The 14554-nt window shown below is 42.4% G+C and overlaps 1 protein-coding gene across 1 annotated transcript in view; it reads left to right on the forward strand.

Moving 5' to 3' along the window:
- The first annotated feature begins 649 nt into the window (after positions 1 to 649).
- The window catches only part of HMGXB3 (HMG-box containing 3), a 28017-nt gene continuing 14112 nt past the window's right edge, over positions 650 to 14554 (forward strand). The window contains exons 1-10 of the mRNA XM_063120855.1: positions 650 to 831; positions 2133 to 2280; positions 5254 to 5428; positions 6155 to 6718; positions 7274 to 7372; positions 9578 to 9709; positions 11335 to 11771; positions 12087 to 12262; positions 12642 to 12739; positions 13754 to 13852. Coding sequence (XP_062976925.1) covers positions 2135 to 2280; positions 5254 to 5428; positions 6155 to 6718; positions 7274 to 7372; positions 9578 to 9709; positions 11335 to 11771; positions 12087 to 12262; positions 12642 to 12739; positions 13754 to 13852 — 1926 coding nt within the window. The 5' untranslated portion in view covers positions 650 to 831; positions 2133 to 2134. The remainder of the gene's footprint in view (positions 832 to 2132; positions 2281 to 5253; positions 5429 to 6154; positions 6719 to 7273; positions 7373 to 9577; positions 9710 to 11334; positions 11772 to 12086; positions 12263 to 12641; positions 12740 to 13753; positions 13853 to 14554) is intronic.

Below are 14554 nucleotides of genomic sequence, written 5' to 3' on the forward strand. Positions count from 1 at the left end.
TGACCAATCCTCTATCCTGCACCACCCAGAGGGTGATTGAGCGGTCAGCAGAGGCAGCACCTTCTCCCTCCCTAGGCAGCGCCATGGGGCCAATCCACCCTGCCATGGGCCCCAGAAAAGCTGAGCAACAGCCAGGATATAGGAGCTGCTGGTGCCTTTTCTTCGCCCACTTGCCCAGAAGTGGCACAACTTAGAGAAGACAGCACTGTGGAAGAACTTCCATGGGGCTTCCTGGCTGGGGGCATCTCCCCCACCCATAAAAACATAGGGACCACTTCTCTTTTCATGCCTCTGTTAGAGAGCAGGGGGAAAGAGAAGGGGTTTACATTGATAAGTCATTCGCTTTTCCTTCAAAATAATAGTGGCAGCGTTAACCACCTTTTCAAAGACGTGTATTCTAACAGCAGGCTCTCATCTAGTTACACTAAAACCACGGAACTCGCTTCTCCCCGCCCCACAGAACTCCATACGACTCTATAGCTCTCCCTCCCTCCTAGATGGGCTCTTGGCTCTCTCTCTCTCCCTCACAGTTATCTTAACTCTATGGTTTTCACTTACGATGGGATCTTCTCTCTCGGCGCTATCACCCGAACGTTCGTAGATGGCGTGACCTAAGGCCACCGGAAGAAGAACTTGTCGAAGCAGAACTTCCGGCACGGTGCCTGGTTTAAGGTACACACTCCCGGCGCAATTACTGGGGCGCCTTCTGTTCTCGGTCGCTATAATTTCCTTGCAAGGCGAGAGCGGGGTGACCTGGCCTTGCTCTTAGGCATGCTCGGGCAGAGGAATTCCTCTCTGCTGGGATATGAGCGTCTCGTCCCGCATCCTCAAGTGAGTCCCGTTCATAGAAACCCGTACAGGGCAAGTCTGGTCTCTTCGGTTCAGTATTGGTTTTAGCAACAGCACCAGGTATTGGGGGTGGTGGGGGTGGGCAGGGGCTAGGTGTTGCACTAACTTAGGAGACGAAGGCGTCAGATATGGGGGGTGGGATAGAAGATAGGGACTCTGGAAGACTCATGCCTCTTTGAAAAATAGTAGGGAGGCTTAAAAAACAAACACCCATGCCCCGAATAAATATGAAGTTTTCCTCTACTTGTACAAAATTTCAGGTTTTTTTTGGGGGGGGGGGTTGTTGCACTGGGCAAACCCCTCTTGATTTAGTGTGGAAGTCCTTTATGTTTAACTCCTATCCATACCTTGGTGCCATTCCCCCCTATATTAATTATTCTTTGACATTAACACTCAGTTATTCATTACATTATGAACAGCTGGCTTAAAGATGTTGTGGTGCAGAAATAAAAACAGAAACTATCAGGGAAGCAGAATAATAGAAGAATTTTGCTTAGCCTTCAAAGCTGTGGTGTGCTGCAGACCATAGGCTTCATGGCAAGTCCCTCTCATTTTGCTGTTGTGTTAATGAATGAGCCACTGTAGTTTTTGTAATGAACATTTCACCATAGCAAACCAATTCAGATCTCTAAGGGCTGCTTCACATGCAGCAATCTTATCTATAGATGTATGTTGTCATGTGAATTGTGTCGTCATATGATGTTTACATCTGTGCCTGTGCTGCTAATCTGCAGCCTAGTGTAGCTTCACAGAATGTGAATGGAATAAGATAGGTGTGTTTGTCATACATTCAGTGTATAAGCTCATATATGTTGCCTCCTGGCACAGAAATGATATCTATGTAGGAAATAATCATATGTGGAATAGTCTTATGTTTGCTTTATTGTATTGTTGTATATAATGTTGTTCCCTGCCTTGATCCAGAAGGAGAGGCAGGTAAGAAATGTTTTTATTACTATTATTATAATAATAATTTTACAAATGCACTCAGGTCTACACCTACTTAGGACTGAATTTAAATTGTCAATTTTAAACTTTTTTTTTAACTTGCAAGTGACATTTTGATCTCATTATTATAGTACCTACTGAACTGGAGGCTGACAGGAGTATATTTACTTTCTGCACTACCTTTTGAAACTAATATCTCAAGCTGTTGTGATATTGAAATATACTGAAACTGGACCTTTGGGCTTTTAAACGTTTTAGAAAGCAAATAAGTCAATGTTTGGTATTTCTAACCCAAGGATTTGGGGAGTGCATAACTTCTTAGGATTTCTGTCTAGAAATGGAGGCTGCATTTGATGGCAGTGAAGTAACTGTAGTAATGGAGGAGATAGAAAGCGCATACACCTACGCCTCTCCAGTGCCATCTAAAAAGAAGAAAAAATATAGAAGTCCCGGAGATCAAGGGGAAAAGGCTAAAAAACCCAGGTGAGTGACTTCCTTCTCTCTAATGAATGTGTATCATATGAGCAGCTCTGTTTGCGGTATTACTGTTCTTTAATGTGCTAACTTTTGCCTAAAACTAATATCTAAGTAAAGTAGGTGTTGTTCATGAAGAGGCAAAAAATAGCCAAGACTATGGTGTTGTGAATAGAAAACATCCTGTCATAGGTCTTAGCAATTTTTTTTAGCTAGGATCATTTCAAATTTACAACTGTGTAGATGTCTCTAATACTCTGAATATCTTTTGCTAGAAACTCAACAGGAAACGTTGAAGTGTTGACCTCTGTTTCCATAATTTAGGCTGTAATCCTATACCCACTTAACTGTGAGCAAGCCTTGTTGAACTCGGTGGGATTTTTGAGTAGACACTCATTGGACTGCACTGTCAGTGTGCAAGTACAGTGGCAAAGTAGTAAGTCTTGTGGGGTTTTGGTGAAACAATGCTTTCCCCCCCAGAGGTAATCCAAATCTCTTGAGTGCCTGAGAGAACTCCTGAAGAATACTCGTGTCCTGTTTATAATAAAAGCTTGTTGTAGCAAGGCAGAGAGTGTGTGTTAGCTGGTATATAATGAAGTGCTTGGATGCCCCTTACATGCTCTCTCTGCACGAAAACAAGAGTGTGTGAATTCAGGACAGGCAGTTCCTTGCCAGCACTCATTCTGTCCCTTACACAGGTTTCCCCCTGTTTGCTCATACTCAGTTTCCCCCTGTTTACTCATCACTCAGCTAAGTGCTAGGCTGGATCATCTTGTAGAAGAAGGGCTTTGGAGCTGAAAGACTGGAACAAATGTGGTTGGGTGGAAAAATGTAAGGCACCAGAATATCAGTGATAAACTCTACAAGGAGTCCATCATGATTAGCTTAGTGAGGATCCTGACAGCTTTTCTGTTCTGTTAAACCTGGAGTTGGGGAAGGGAAAGCATTACATGAGGTATAATTCAACAATGATGCAAGTCTGCAGGTACACATCAGGAAAAAGGTACATAAGGAGAGTCTGCTGGATCAGACCATGAACTCATCTATTCCATCATTCTGTTTCAGACAGTGGCTAGTCAGATCCATTTGGGAAGCTCAGCAGTAGGGCATGAAGGTGATCCCCACTGTTGCCCCCCAAAACTGGTATTTAGGGGCTTTCTGCCCCTGAACATGCTTAATATTAAGGCTTATAGCTGTGATAATCTGGTTCTCCATGAATTTGTCAAAATCTCTTTTAAAGCCATCTAAGCTAGTGACCATCCTCACATCCTGTATTACTGAATTCCATAAATTATCTCTTGTATGAAGACCTACTTTCTTTTAGTCTGTGATCTGAATCTACTGTGATCTCGTTGAGTGTCTGAAAGTATTCTTTGAGAGGGAAAAACATTTTCTAGTACATACTGAAAGAGGAATGGAGACAAGTATTCAAGAGGAAAATAATTTTTATGCTACTTTTACAGCCATTAGAGCAAAAGGGGGAAATAGAAAGCCAAGGAATTTGGGCTAAAGCCTGGCAAATCTGAGGATGTTTTCATGATGTCCGAATAGGAATATTTGTCTTTCTTCCTAGAGTCTAAGTGTTATTTTCTATTTGAGTTATGCCTCATATTCAGTTCTGTGCTTGACTATTGAAAGTTTCATTTAAAAGTTGTGATTACAGTTAAGGTCCTAATATTTTTTGGGACAGCTAGAGACCCATGAGATGTTTTGGCCTGCAATTCCCATCGGCCTTAGCCAGCATAGCTAATGGTGAGGGATGATAGGAATGGTAGACCAAAACATTCGGAGGGCCACAAGTTGCCCAAACCCTGTATGTAAAGTAAGTTGTGTTCAGTAAGTATCAGCTTGCATTGATTTGGTTATGTGCTGATGGGGGAAGCACCTTATAATTATTTGTGTTAATTAATGGTAACGCATTTATTATAGCATACTATGTATTTTCCTTTAGAAAAAATGTTTTTCTTGCTCATGAGCTTACTATTTGCTGATGTGTTTAGTACACTTATATCCTGCTTTTCTTCCATCATGGAACACAAGGTGGCATAAATGGGATTCCCAGGCTGTCTTCCATCTCGGCACTGATCAGACTCAGACCTGCTTAGCTTTGGCATAGTGGCTGCATCATCTGCCCTCAGACATTACATATGCTGGCAACTAACTCACTTAACAAAAGATACTGCTTATTGTGAAGAGATCTGCGTAGTAATATTTTCTTTTTCATTCCTTGGGACAGTTATACCAAAACCAAAATAACCTCAAAAGACAAACAAGCATGCTCTTAACAATCCCATCAGTCAATCAACCAAAGCTTTAGTTGATTTATAGCCTGGTTGTATGCATGTTTAAGAGCCTCGTGTGGCGCAGAGTGGTAAGCGGCAGTGACTGCAGCCGAAACTCTCCCCACAGCCTGAGTTCGATCCCAGCGGAAGCTGGTTCTCAGGCAGCTGGCTCAGGTCGACTCAGCCTTCCATCCTTCTGAGGTCGGTAAAATGAGTACCCAGCTAGCTGGGGGAAAGGTAACCATGACTGGGAAAGGCAATGGCAAACCACCCCGCTACAAAGTCTGCCAAGAAAACGCCAGCGAAAGCAGGCGTCCCTCTAGGAGTCAGTAATGACTCAAGTGCTTGCACGAGAGGTTCCTTTCCTTTCCCTGTATGCATGTTTTACTTGGAAACCAGTCCTTCTGAAATTAATGGGATTTGCTTTTCCAAGTTAAAATGCATAGGATTGCAAACTAAGGCTTCATACTTACTTGGGAGCAAGTCCTGTTGAACTCATTGAATGTGTATAGGAGTGGGGGCTGTGGTTTACTGAATAGAGCTTGCAGTCTTAATCTTCACACAGTTCTTTTAATGAAATACATTTTATTATTCCTGACAACTTATTGAAAAGGAAACCTGTGAATGCTGACCCGGGTTAGTTGCTTCTAGTGCAATTTGTGAATAGGCAGTAACAGTCTGGATTTTGCTTGTTTTTCAGATCTGCGTACCTTCTGTATTATTATGATATATATCTGAAAGTTCAGCAAGAACTCCCACATCTTCCCCAGTCTGAAATTAACAAGAAGATCAGTGAGAGCTGGAGGCTGCTCAGTGTGGCTGAGAAGAGTTATTATCTGGAGAAGGCCAAGTTAGAAAAAGAAGGTCTAGACCCGGTAATTATATAGTTTCTTCTCATGACACTTGCAGCCATGCAAAACCTTATGGTGTGTTCTACTATATATTGAAACACCCAAAAGGTTTTTAATATTTAGGTAAAATATTAAAAACATCATGGCCTTTTCACTTCATTCTAAACTCTTCTGCTGGTCCAGTACTGTTTTTAGAGGTAGACATGATGAGCTTTTCTTAAATAGTGGAGAAATGTTTGGTTTCTTTCAATTTTCTACTATTGGCTTGTGGCTATATTATGACACTGGATGGAAAAATCGAAGTTGCCTGGTAGTCCGGGGGCCTAAAACGTCTGGTACAACAGCAACAAAAGCTTTAAAGGGCAACTAACTAGATGAATATGCTCTGCACTCTACCATTATAGGTCATTAGATTTTTTTGAAATATAACAGATAAATGAGAAGTGTGCATAACAGTCTACAAAAACAGCTGATAAAAAATACCTGTCGGTGTGAAATGGCTACACACTTAACATCTTTCAGTCATATATGTTACAGAAAGAGTACAGTGGTGGATTTTGATGGAGGACCTCTCTCAAGCTTTATGATTTAGAAAGAGCAATAGGAGTTAAAGGGAGGAAATTCATGCCAAGTATTGCCAAGGAAGCCTTGATAGCATTTTGCCTCTTGAAGTAGTTTGGTGTTTCAAGAGTGCATCACGATCACAGCTGAACTGATGTCCCCCTGCCCCATCTGCTTTTTTCCCCATAGAACTCAAAGTTGTCTTCCCTGACTGCTGTAGTTCCAGACATTCCAGGTTTTCGTAAAATCCTTCCTCGTTCAGATTACATAATTATTCCTAAAGGCAGTCTCCAGGAGGAGAGAAACAAGCAGCACTTGGAACTCTGTGTGACCCAAGGCCAAACAGCATCGGAAGGACTAGCAGCTTCTACGAATGTCACGAGCGTTTCCCACGGTACCGTGCATAACATCCTTTCTGTAGACTCCAGCCACATTGGCATTTCTGAGCAGTGCATTGCTATTGAAGGCATTTCGGAAGACCCAGCATCGTTTGTTCAGTCAGACACGATAGAGGAAGTTGTTGCATCAGAGATCTTGTCTCATTATGTCAGGCCTGCTGCGCATAAAGTTGCTGGAGATGTCCTTGTGGATGAGCCCCCTTTGGAAGTAGGGGATAGCTACCCTTATCAAGCAGCCAGTGTGGTCATTGAAGAAACCCTGGTTAACAGCTCAGATGCGTCCAGAGGGGGCATTACTGTGGCACAACCACAGGCGTCCGATGGCCTCTCTGTGGTAACGGTGGTGACCAGACGAGTAAGTAAAGCTTATAGTAGCTTTTCCTCTTGACTCTCTTTTGAGAGGCTTACTTTCTGATCCAGTGCATGTAAATTCCACTGATGGTGGATGGTGCTATATAAATAAATAATAATAATAATAATAATACCTATTGGACTTATTCTCAATGTAATATGCATAGAATTACACCCTTATTCCTGTAGATCAGCCTTCCCCAGCCTGGTTCCCTCCAGCTGTTTTGAACTACAAATCCCAGCATTCCTGACCATTGGCCATGCTGGCTGAGGTGGATGGGAGTTGAATTCCAAAGCCTCTGGAAGGCACTAGGTGGGGGAAGGCTGCTGTAGATGAGCACTATCTTTGATACCTACAAAGTCAAATCTCTCCTGTCCTATAGATAGCTTGGCAGATCAGGGTGGTTGCATCTGTAGATCTTAACTGCTGCTGCCTTGTTGTCTTTGTGTAATATGTTTTCTCAATTTTATATTGATAGTATGTGTCTGTGGGTGAGAGAAATGACTAAAACAGAAAACACAAACAGCTTAATTACCTTGTTCTCTCTTCTTTTTGCAGGATAGAGAAGAAAGTAATTCTTCAACACCTACTGCGCAGTTCATTATGCTACCTCTGCCAGCCCATTCTATACTGGAGAATCCAGCATCAATCAAACTGGTCAGTAAAGGAATTGCTGATGCAATCTCTCTTGGCAATGTGTTACATTACTTATATGTAGAACACGCTAAGGAACTGCCTGATATGAAACAGGCTATTTGTTAGACTGATTACTGCCTGTCCTGACTTGCAGCAGTTCTCCAGGGCTTCAGGCTTTCCCAACAGTGTTATTTGTGAATCCTGAGATGCTGGGATTTGAATCTGGAACTTTTGAGTATATGCAACGTGTGCTTCAACACTGAGCTTTAGCTTGTATCTCTTAGGCATAAGTTCCTACATTGAAATGCATCAACTTTCCAAAGAAGACAGAGGGGGTGGGGGTGGAGGCGGGGAGATAAGCAAATGTTGATCCTCAGTTGGAGGAGTTTTGCAAGGATGTCCTTTCAAATGAGTATTGCAGTGTTGGTGTTGCATTGTGTTCAGTGGAATTCGGATCTAAATCTGAGTGTGGATTCCATAAAAGCTGGCCAAGGCTGGGCAAGACTGCCACCTGTCATAAATGTCTCTTGCCCCATAACCCTGGGGGCCTGGTAGGCCAAAGGATCCAGTGCACTGTACTGGCTGATGCTAAGTGAGCTCTGTAAAAACAACCTAGCTATCGAGTGGTTTACAGGGGCAGTCTGCTTCGTAGCTTAAAGGACCTGGAGGGCTGGTGGTAGGGACTGAGCTGGGACGATGCCTAAAGAAGAGTCCATGTTTATCATAGTTGATTCTTGTCCCAGGAGCAAACATTCATAAATAAAGTAATGGTATTTTTCACGAACAGGCAATCCTACTTTATGGGAAATACTTCATTTATGAAATAATTGGTGCCTTTGTTTAATGCATAAATGATCGGTGTTTGCAAATGGGCAGCACTAATGTCTAGTAGAGCAATCCTAACCACCAGTTCCACTGACTGACGGGTTAGGATGGGGCAGAAGTGCCCCTCTGCTAGTGGTGGGACAACTTCCACCCTGGGGCTCCCAGTTACAGCCATGGAAAATTCCGCAGGCTTGCATTTACTACAGACACTTTCCCTCAAAAGATCCCTGGGGTTGGCATAACTAATTTCCCCCTCCCCCCTTGATTTCAAATTCTGAATAATGAAGATCAAACAGGCTGAAAAGCCTGGTGGAAACACCCCTGCTGCCCTGGCTGGCAGGAGCTGGCTACTCTTTGCATATGGCGAAGAATCTACCCCTTTGCTCAAAGCCTTTGTCCAACTCAGTAAAAGAGGAAAAATCAGTATACCTCAAGTCACTTTATAAATAAGAAAGTAAAAGTAAGCCGTTTACTTCTGTTACAATGCACAGTTCCTGAAAAAAAGCAAATCTAATGCTTTCTTCATGACATAGGAAATATTTTAACCTACTTTATGAAACAAGTAGTAGCATTTACTGTGTAGTCTGTCCTCCCGGTCTTTGGCTGTCTGTATCCCAGTTCCTGCCTGCTCTCTAGGACGTGCTGGCTACTCTTTTCCCCCTAAGCCTTCTAGTTCCACAACAAAGCCAACACAATGTTATGCTTCCTGTTCTCCCATTTCATTCCAGTTTGATTGGGAAGAAGTAGTACTTGCTAATCCAGCATAGACCTACAGTAGTGTCGAGTGACTTACATACTGTAAGCTGGAATTTTAAAATGAAGACTTGTTACTATTTTCAACAATTTGGTAGGATGAAAGTGAAAATGGTGAAGTTACCACATCCTCATTAATAGAACCTGGGAACTGGGTAACGTGAGCTGCATGTGGTCATGCCAAACAGGCATCCAAGTGAAGCAGTGAGTGTGATCCTACACAATTGAGGTGATGCAGTCTCTCCCTCCCCCGCCCTGCCAGTAGCCCTCCAGCGTAACCGGTTTGCATTGAGCAAGCCTATTGCCTATGTTTATTTTCTTACTTTCTTTTCTCATGAGCAAATCCATTTCTTAGTGATACATTTTATAACACATTTACTAGTCTGGATATTATTACGGGGCTAGATATATTGCCTTCTGACACTTCCCTGCCCCTCCTCCCAAATCTTGAATAAAATGCAGATTTCCTATCTCTGAGGACAAGAAAAATACTTGGATTTATAGGAAGTTTTTCAACCATACAGCATGTAGTTATTTGCACTGAGTGATCGTTTTGAAGGCCCATAATGATGTGAGTATATTTTACGACATGAAGGAAACTTCTTATATTGGTGTAATTCTGTAAATTAATTCATATTCTCTTATTAGACTACTACCTATACCCGCAGAGGACATGGAAATTGCTCCAATCCTGGCTGTTCCTTTACTTACGTGACCAGACACAAGCCACCAAAATGCCCAGTGTGTGGGAACTTTCTCGGAGGAAAATGGATCCCAAAGGTATGTTTTAAATTAGTGGAAAATGTGTCACTGCATCTAGCTTTTTTGCTTTTATTCTCAGGTTTTAATCTATAAAGTAAGCATGTATGAGTTATGGAATGATTTATTTGTTGTAATGCCGGAACCTCGGAGCCTTTGTGTTTAGCAGAAAGGATATTGGAAAGGTTGACTCCTTACTTTCACAAGTACTTAAAGCAATTGCTAGTATAATTAGTTTTTTTTTAATCTCCAAATGGAAAATTGCTTTGGGATATGCTCTTTCCACTTCTTGCTGGGTTGGGTGTAATCAATTGAAATTATTGTTTTCTGAGGCTCTAGCTTTATTTTAAAAACTTGTGTTTCCTTCTGGCCTGCTGAAAGGTGGTTTTTTTCCTTAATGTATTTGATACTTGCATGTAGATGACGAATGATATTTCACCATTTACATTACTTATTCATTCAAAGATTTTGTATCCTGTCTTTGGTCTAATATGGTTGCTCACAAAACAGTTAAAATCCATAATACAAATTCAAACTGAGTCACTAGTGCCAGATTGAAGTCGAGATTCACTGCGTGTTTCCTGTGGTCCTGCTTTTTGTTGTTGTAATAAACCCATTTTTAAAACAAGCTGAATTACTACAAATAAATAAGGCCTAAATTTTTACAATGTCTCATTTATTTATTATGAATTGATTTGTATATCACACCTTTGGGGCTAAAAAGCAGCTAACAAAACATAGAACAGATACAGTTGTAATTTATTTTTTCTGGTTTCTGGACTGTGATGTGCTGATGGATGGTATGTGGTGTACTTCCAGTGATTAAGATAAAATAATAAAATAAAATAATGAACTACCTGAGGCCCTGATCAGAAGACACCTTAAACCATGGTTTTAACCACAGTAAATAAGGCAAAAGGCCTTATTCGCCATGGTTAAAGCCATGGTTTAAGGTGACTTCTGAACAGGGCCAGAGTTTTATTTGTTTATTAAATTTATGTCCTGCCTTTCCACCAAAATAGTTTTTTTTGGAGTTTCCTTTGCATTATCATTGTAGAAGTCACATGGATCAGCTGCCCCACAGAATCCTTTTGAATAGCCTTCCATGAGGCAGCTATGGTACAAGAACTGGACCTGAATAGTAGTATCTTGGCTGACTAATGTCAAGGTGACATATACATTTCCAGGGCTGCACATGCTCCATTTGATATCTGAACAATGACTACATTACGGAGCTTTGTGTGCTCATGGAACCAATTACTTAGGGAGGTCGTGGCCTCTCCCACCCTAGAGGCATTCAAGAGGCAGCTGGACAGCCATCTGTCACGTATACTTTAAGGTAGATTCCTGCAAATGAGGAGGGGGTTGGACTTGATGGCCTTGTAGGTACCGTCTAACTACTATTCTATGATTCTATCTGGCAGCTTTGCTCTGCTCGTGTTTTCAGACTGTAAATAAGGAAAAGAAATATGGAAAATGCTCCAAGTCTAGGTGGCATGATGGGGGAAACAGTATGCTTGCTTTGCGATGTTAGTGTTTACTCTTCAGATATTAATAATTAATTTTCCCCTTTCATGTCTGTTAGCCAAACCTGAATATGAAGCATATGTGATGTTGACTTTGGGTGGGTATTTTTTGCATTTCAGGAAAAACAGCCAAAAGGCAAATCTGAGCCAATTTCCTCTGTGCCTATAAAAACACTGGGGCCCAAGCGTAGTCAGCAGCCGTTAGCCTTGGGAAAGGCAGTGGCTCAGGACAGTGCCTCAAAGTCGACACTGGAGAGCTCTGAAGCTGTCACCCAGCTTCTGAACGCAGCAGCCCCTGTTGGAGGGCAGGTGCAGGAGACGGAGTGGGAGGAAGTGATCATCTCTGAGGCTCACATCCTTGCAAACAACGTGCAGCCAGAGGAGCAAGGAAATGTCACTGCGGTCATTCAGCTTCAAGAGGCCATTGCGCAGGTAGACCCTCCCTTGGAACCAAAGGAGAGGGAGAATGAGGGGTTGGAGACACAGCCGTCCGCTGAGATGGCGAATGCAGCCAACTTGCTTTCAAGCCCAACCTCTGCCGTGAAACATCCCACAGGGTAAGTTCTTTTTGTGTGGATGAGAAATGTTCTGTGTCTTGCAGTGCAAATCATAACTCGGATCAAAAAGAAATAAAGGCTTTTCTCAGCGCAGTCCAAGGCTGTTTTGGCCTTCCAGCCTTTTTAGAGTTGTTCCTAACAGATTTGTATCCGGTTTGTCTGTAAGCTCAAGCTAGCTATTTTTCAGTGTCTCAGTTTGACGACTAACATAGTAAGACAAATTTCAAGGCAGCAGCTGTATCCCTCGAGCAGGTTGTAACTGTTGTGGGCATAAATGACATGTGGAATTCTCAACTGCGTTTATTTACCTTTCAGAGGTGATGCTTTTGTCACTGCACCCAAGGGGCAGGAGCAGAGGAGCAAAGCAAGACCCAAGCCTTCCTTGCTGGCTGCGGCAAGACCCATGAGGGCAATTTTGCCTGCCCCTGTCAGCTTGGCGAGAGAAGCCAGTACGGAGCAGCCCTCTTGCAGACAGTCATTTACAAACAACGGTAAAACAAGGGCTGCAGTTTATGCTTGGTGGAGGTGGGGGAACTCTATTTTCTGAATGGTAACAAGTCATGGCCTCTGTCTAGAATTACGTTGGCTGTGTTTGGCTGTTAGTGTTATTTTGGGAAACCTGCTTAAGAGAAGGTTTGGAGTATGCTTTTCCATCCAAAGCAGCTTTACGCGCCGACGGTGTATCGGTTTCACCGACCCTTGTAAGAAAAGAAGGTCTGCAAATCTTGGATTAGTCCCTTGAGATTTAGAGATGGTTTGCTACAATACATGCTGTATTGCATTTGTTCCACCTGTCAGTGCAAAACTCAGCATACTGATATGTATTTTTTAAAACCTGTATTAAACTTTCCATGTTTATGTTTGTTCAAGAACAAAACTCCCCTGTAAGAATCTCAGGACTGAAACCTAGTACTCTGAAGCAGCTGGGTCAGTCTCCCCTGCAGCCGCCCAGTGCTGAAGAACACAAGGTAATGATGGGTTTTGCCTCAATCTTTGCTCTTCAGTTGTTTTGGAATGTAGCTACCCAGCTGTGGTTACAATGGAATGTGCTTGTTAGCACATAATGGGATTCTGTTTTTTAATAGGAAGAGTGAGAGAAATGAGAACCAGTTTACTTAATGGGAATATTTTAGCATGATTTACACTGCAAGCATCAGGTCTCTGTGTTTGGCATTCCTTAAAGGCTAAGAGCATGGTCCTAAAGAACTTGGATATACTTCTCACATATTATTTCATAATCATAAAAATAGCGGAATGTGTGATACCTGGTCTTATTTTTGATTTCACCGTTCATTAGGTATGGACTTTTAGCCCACCCTTCCTCCAAATAGCAGAGGCAGTGTATGTCGTTTCCATCCCTATGGCTCAAGCTCATCCTGTGAGCTTCACGGCTTGGGTCTCTCCAGTCCTAGTCTGAACCTCTAATTTACACACCATATTAGCCATTATATTCTCTAGGGGAAACTTCAGCATATGTTTGAGTGTTCTGGCCTGTACTGTGACTAGTGATTTTCCCCTTCTTTCTATTCTTAAGGCCAGTTCAATATTTGGGGCTGTTCACACAACACACCAACCTACATTCAGTGGTTGAGTATGGATTATTGCAGAAAAGTGGGTGGTTTGTTGGACTGTGGGTTAGAGAAGGTTAAACCTAATTTTGAGGAGATACATTCCCAGGATTAATGGGGGGTCTTCTGTTTGCAAGCTCAAGGCTTGTTATTCCTTGTGCGCGCTCCTTCCTCTATACAGGTTGATGCACAGTGTGAGCTGGCCCTTTGACAACAGCTTCCTGTTCCATGGACCTTGCATAGAGTGTTCATGAATAGTAAAATGCTGCACATTTGAGACCAGAGATTTGGTGATGTGAGAAGGGGAAAAGTCAAATGTCTTTCTGGGGCAGATTGCAGCCTAGCAGAATGTCTCACATTGATATATCTAACTTAATGTTGTTGTTTTCTTGCCGCCTCGCTCTCAATCTAAAGCCCCCTGGCAGCACAAACGGCTCGGCATCTCAGGTCAAAGTGGTAGAGGTCAAACCGGATGTATTCCCCTCTTATAAGTACAGCTGCACTGTAACCTTGGTAAGAATATTTAGTCATAGATATGTCCTAACAATGCAATACATAAGTTACCTTTTGTTTTCTGTGACTAGATACAAAGGGGAGAGAACAACCGTGGGGGTTGTGTGTGTGTGTGCGTGTTTTCAGGAAGAGAGGGAGCCCTTGTTTGTCTAACAAATAGGCAGAGGTGGATTATGGCCTGTCAACATGGATGTTTTCAAAGCCGCCAGACTTTTTTTTTTAAAAAAAAATATTTTTGAAGACCATTTATTTATTTATTGCATTTCTGTGCCTCCCAATAACCAAAACTCTCTTTTAGAAATTGAGCAAGAAGTTGGGTTGGCTCAATTTCTATGAACTACTTAACTGGAGTGGCATGAAAACGCCTCCAGGTCACCACTGAGCTGACTTTGATTCAAAGTGAAAGGTGTCGTTAACCATGATTTGAATTGCGCAGCCCCTTAAGACTTGGTTTCCAGGTCAGCTTCTACCTCCCGCTCCTCTTGGATTACATCTGGGAGTGGTTTCCATCGCTAAGCATTTACAATTTGATTTACCCAGAAACATCACAGCTTCTAGTCAGAGAGCTTGTGTGGTTTTCATTTCTCTCCCGCTGGTGGCTCATAGTAATGCAGTGAAATGGAAAATGTAAAGGTGTTATCTGATTTGACATTAATCCCTTATAAACTTGGTTTTCCTTGGCATCCTAGTGGAGTTCTAGTA

Source organism: Elgaria multicarinata, chromosome 3 (genome assembly GCF_023053635.1).
Source record: "Elgaria multicarinata webbii isolate HBS135686 ecotype San Diego chromosome 3, rElgMul1.1.pri, whole genome shotgun sequence".
NCBI lineage: Eukaryota > Metazoa > Chordata > Lepidosauria > Squamata > Anguidae > Elgaria > Elgaria multicarinata.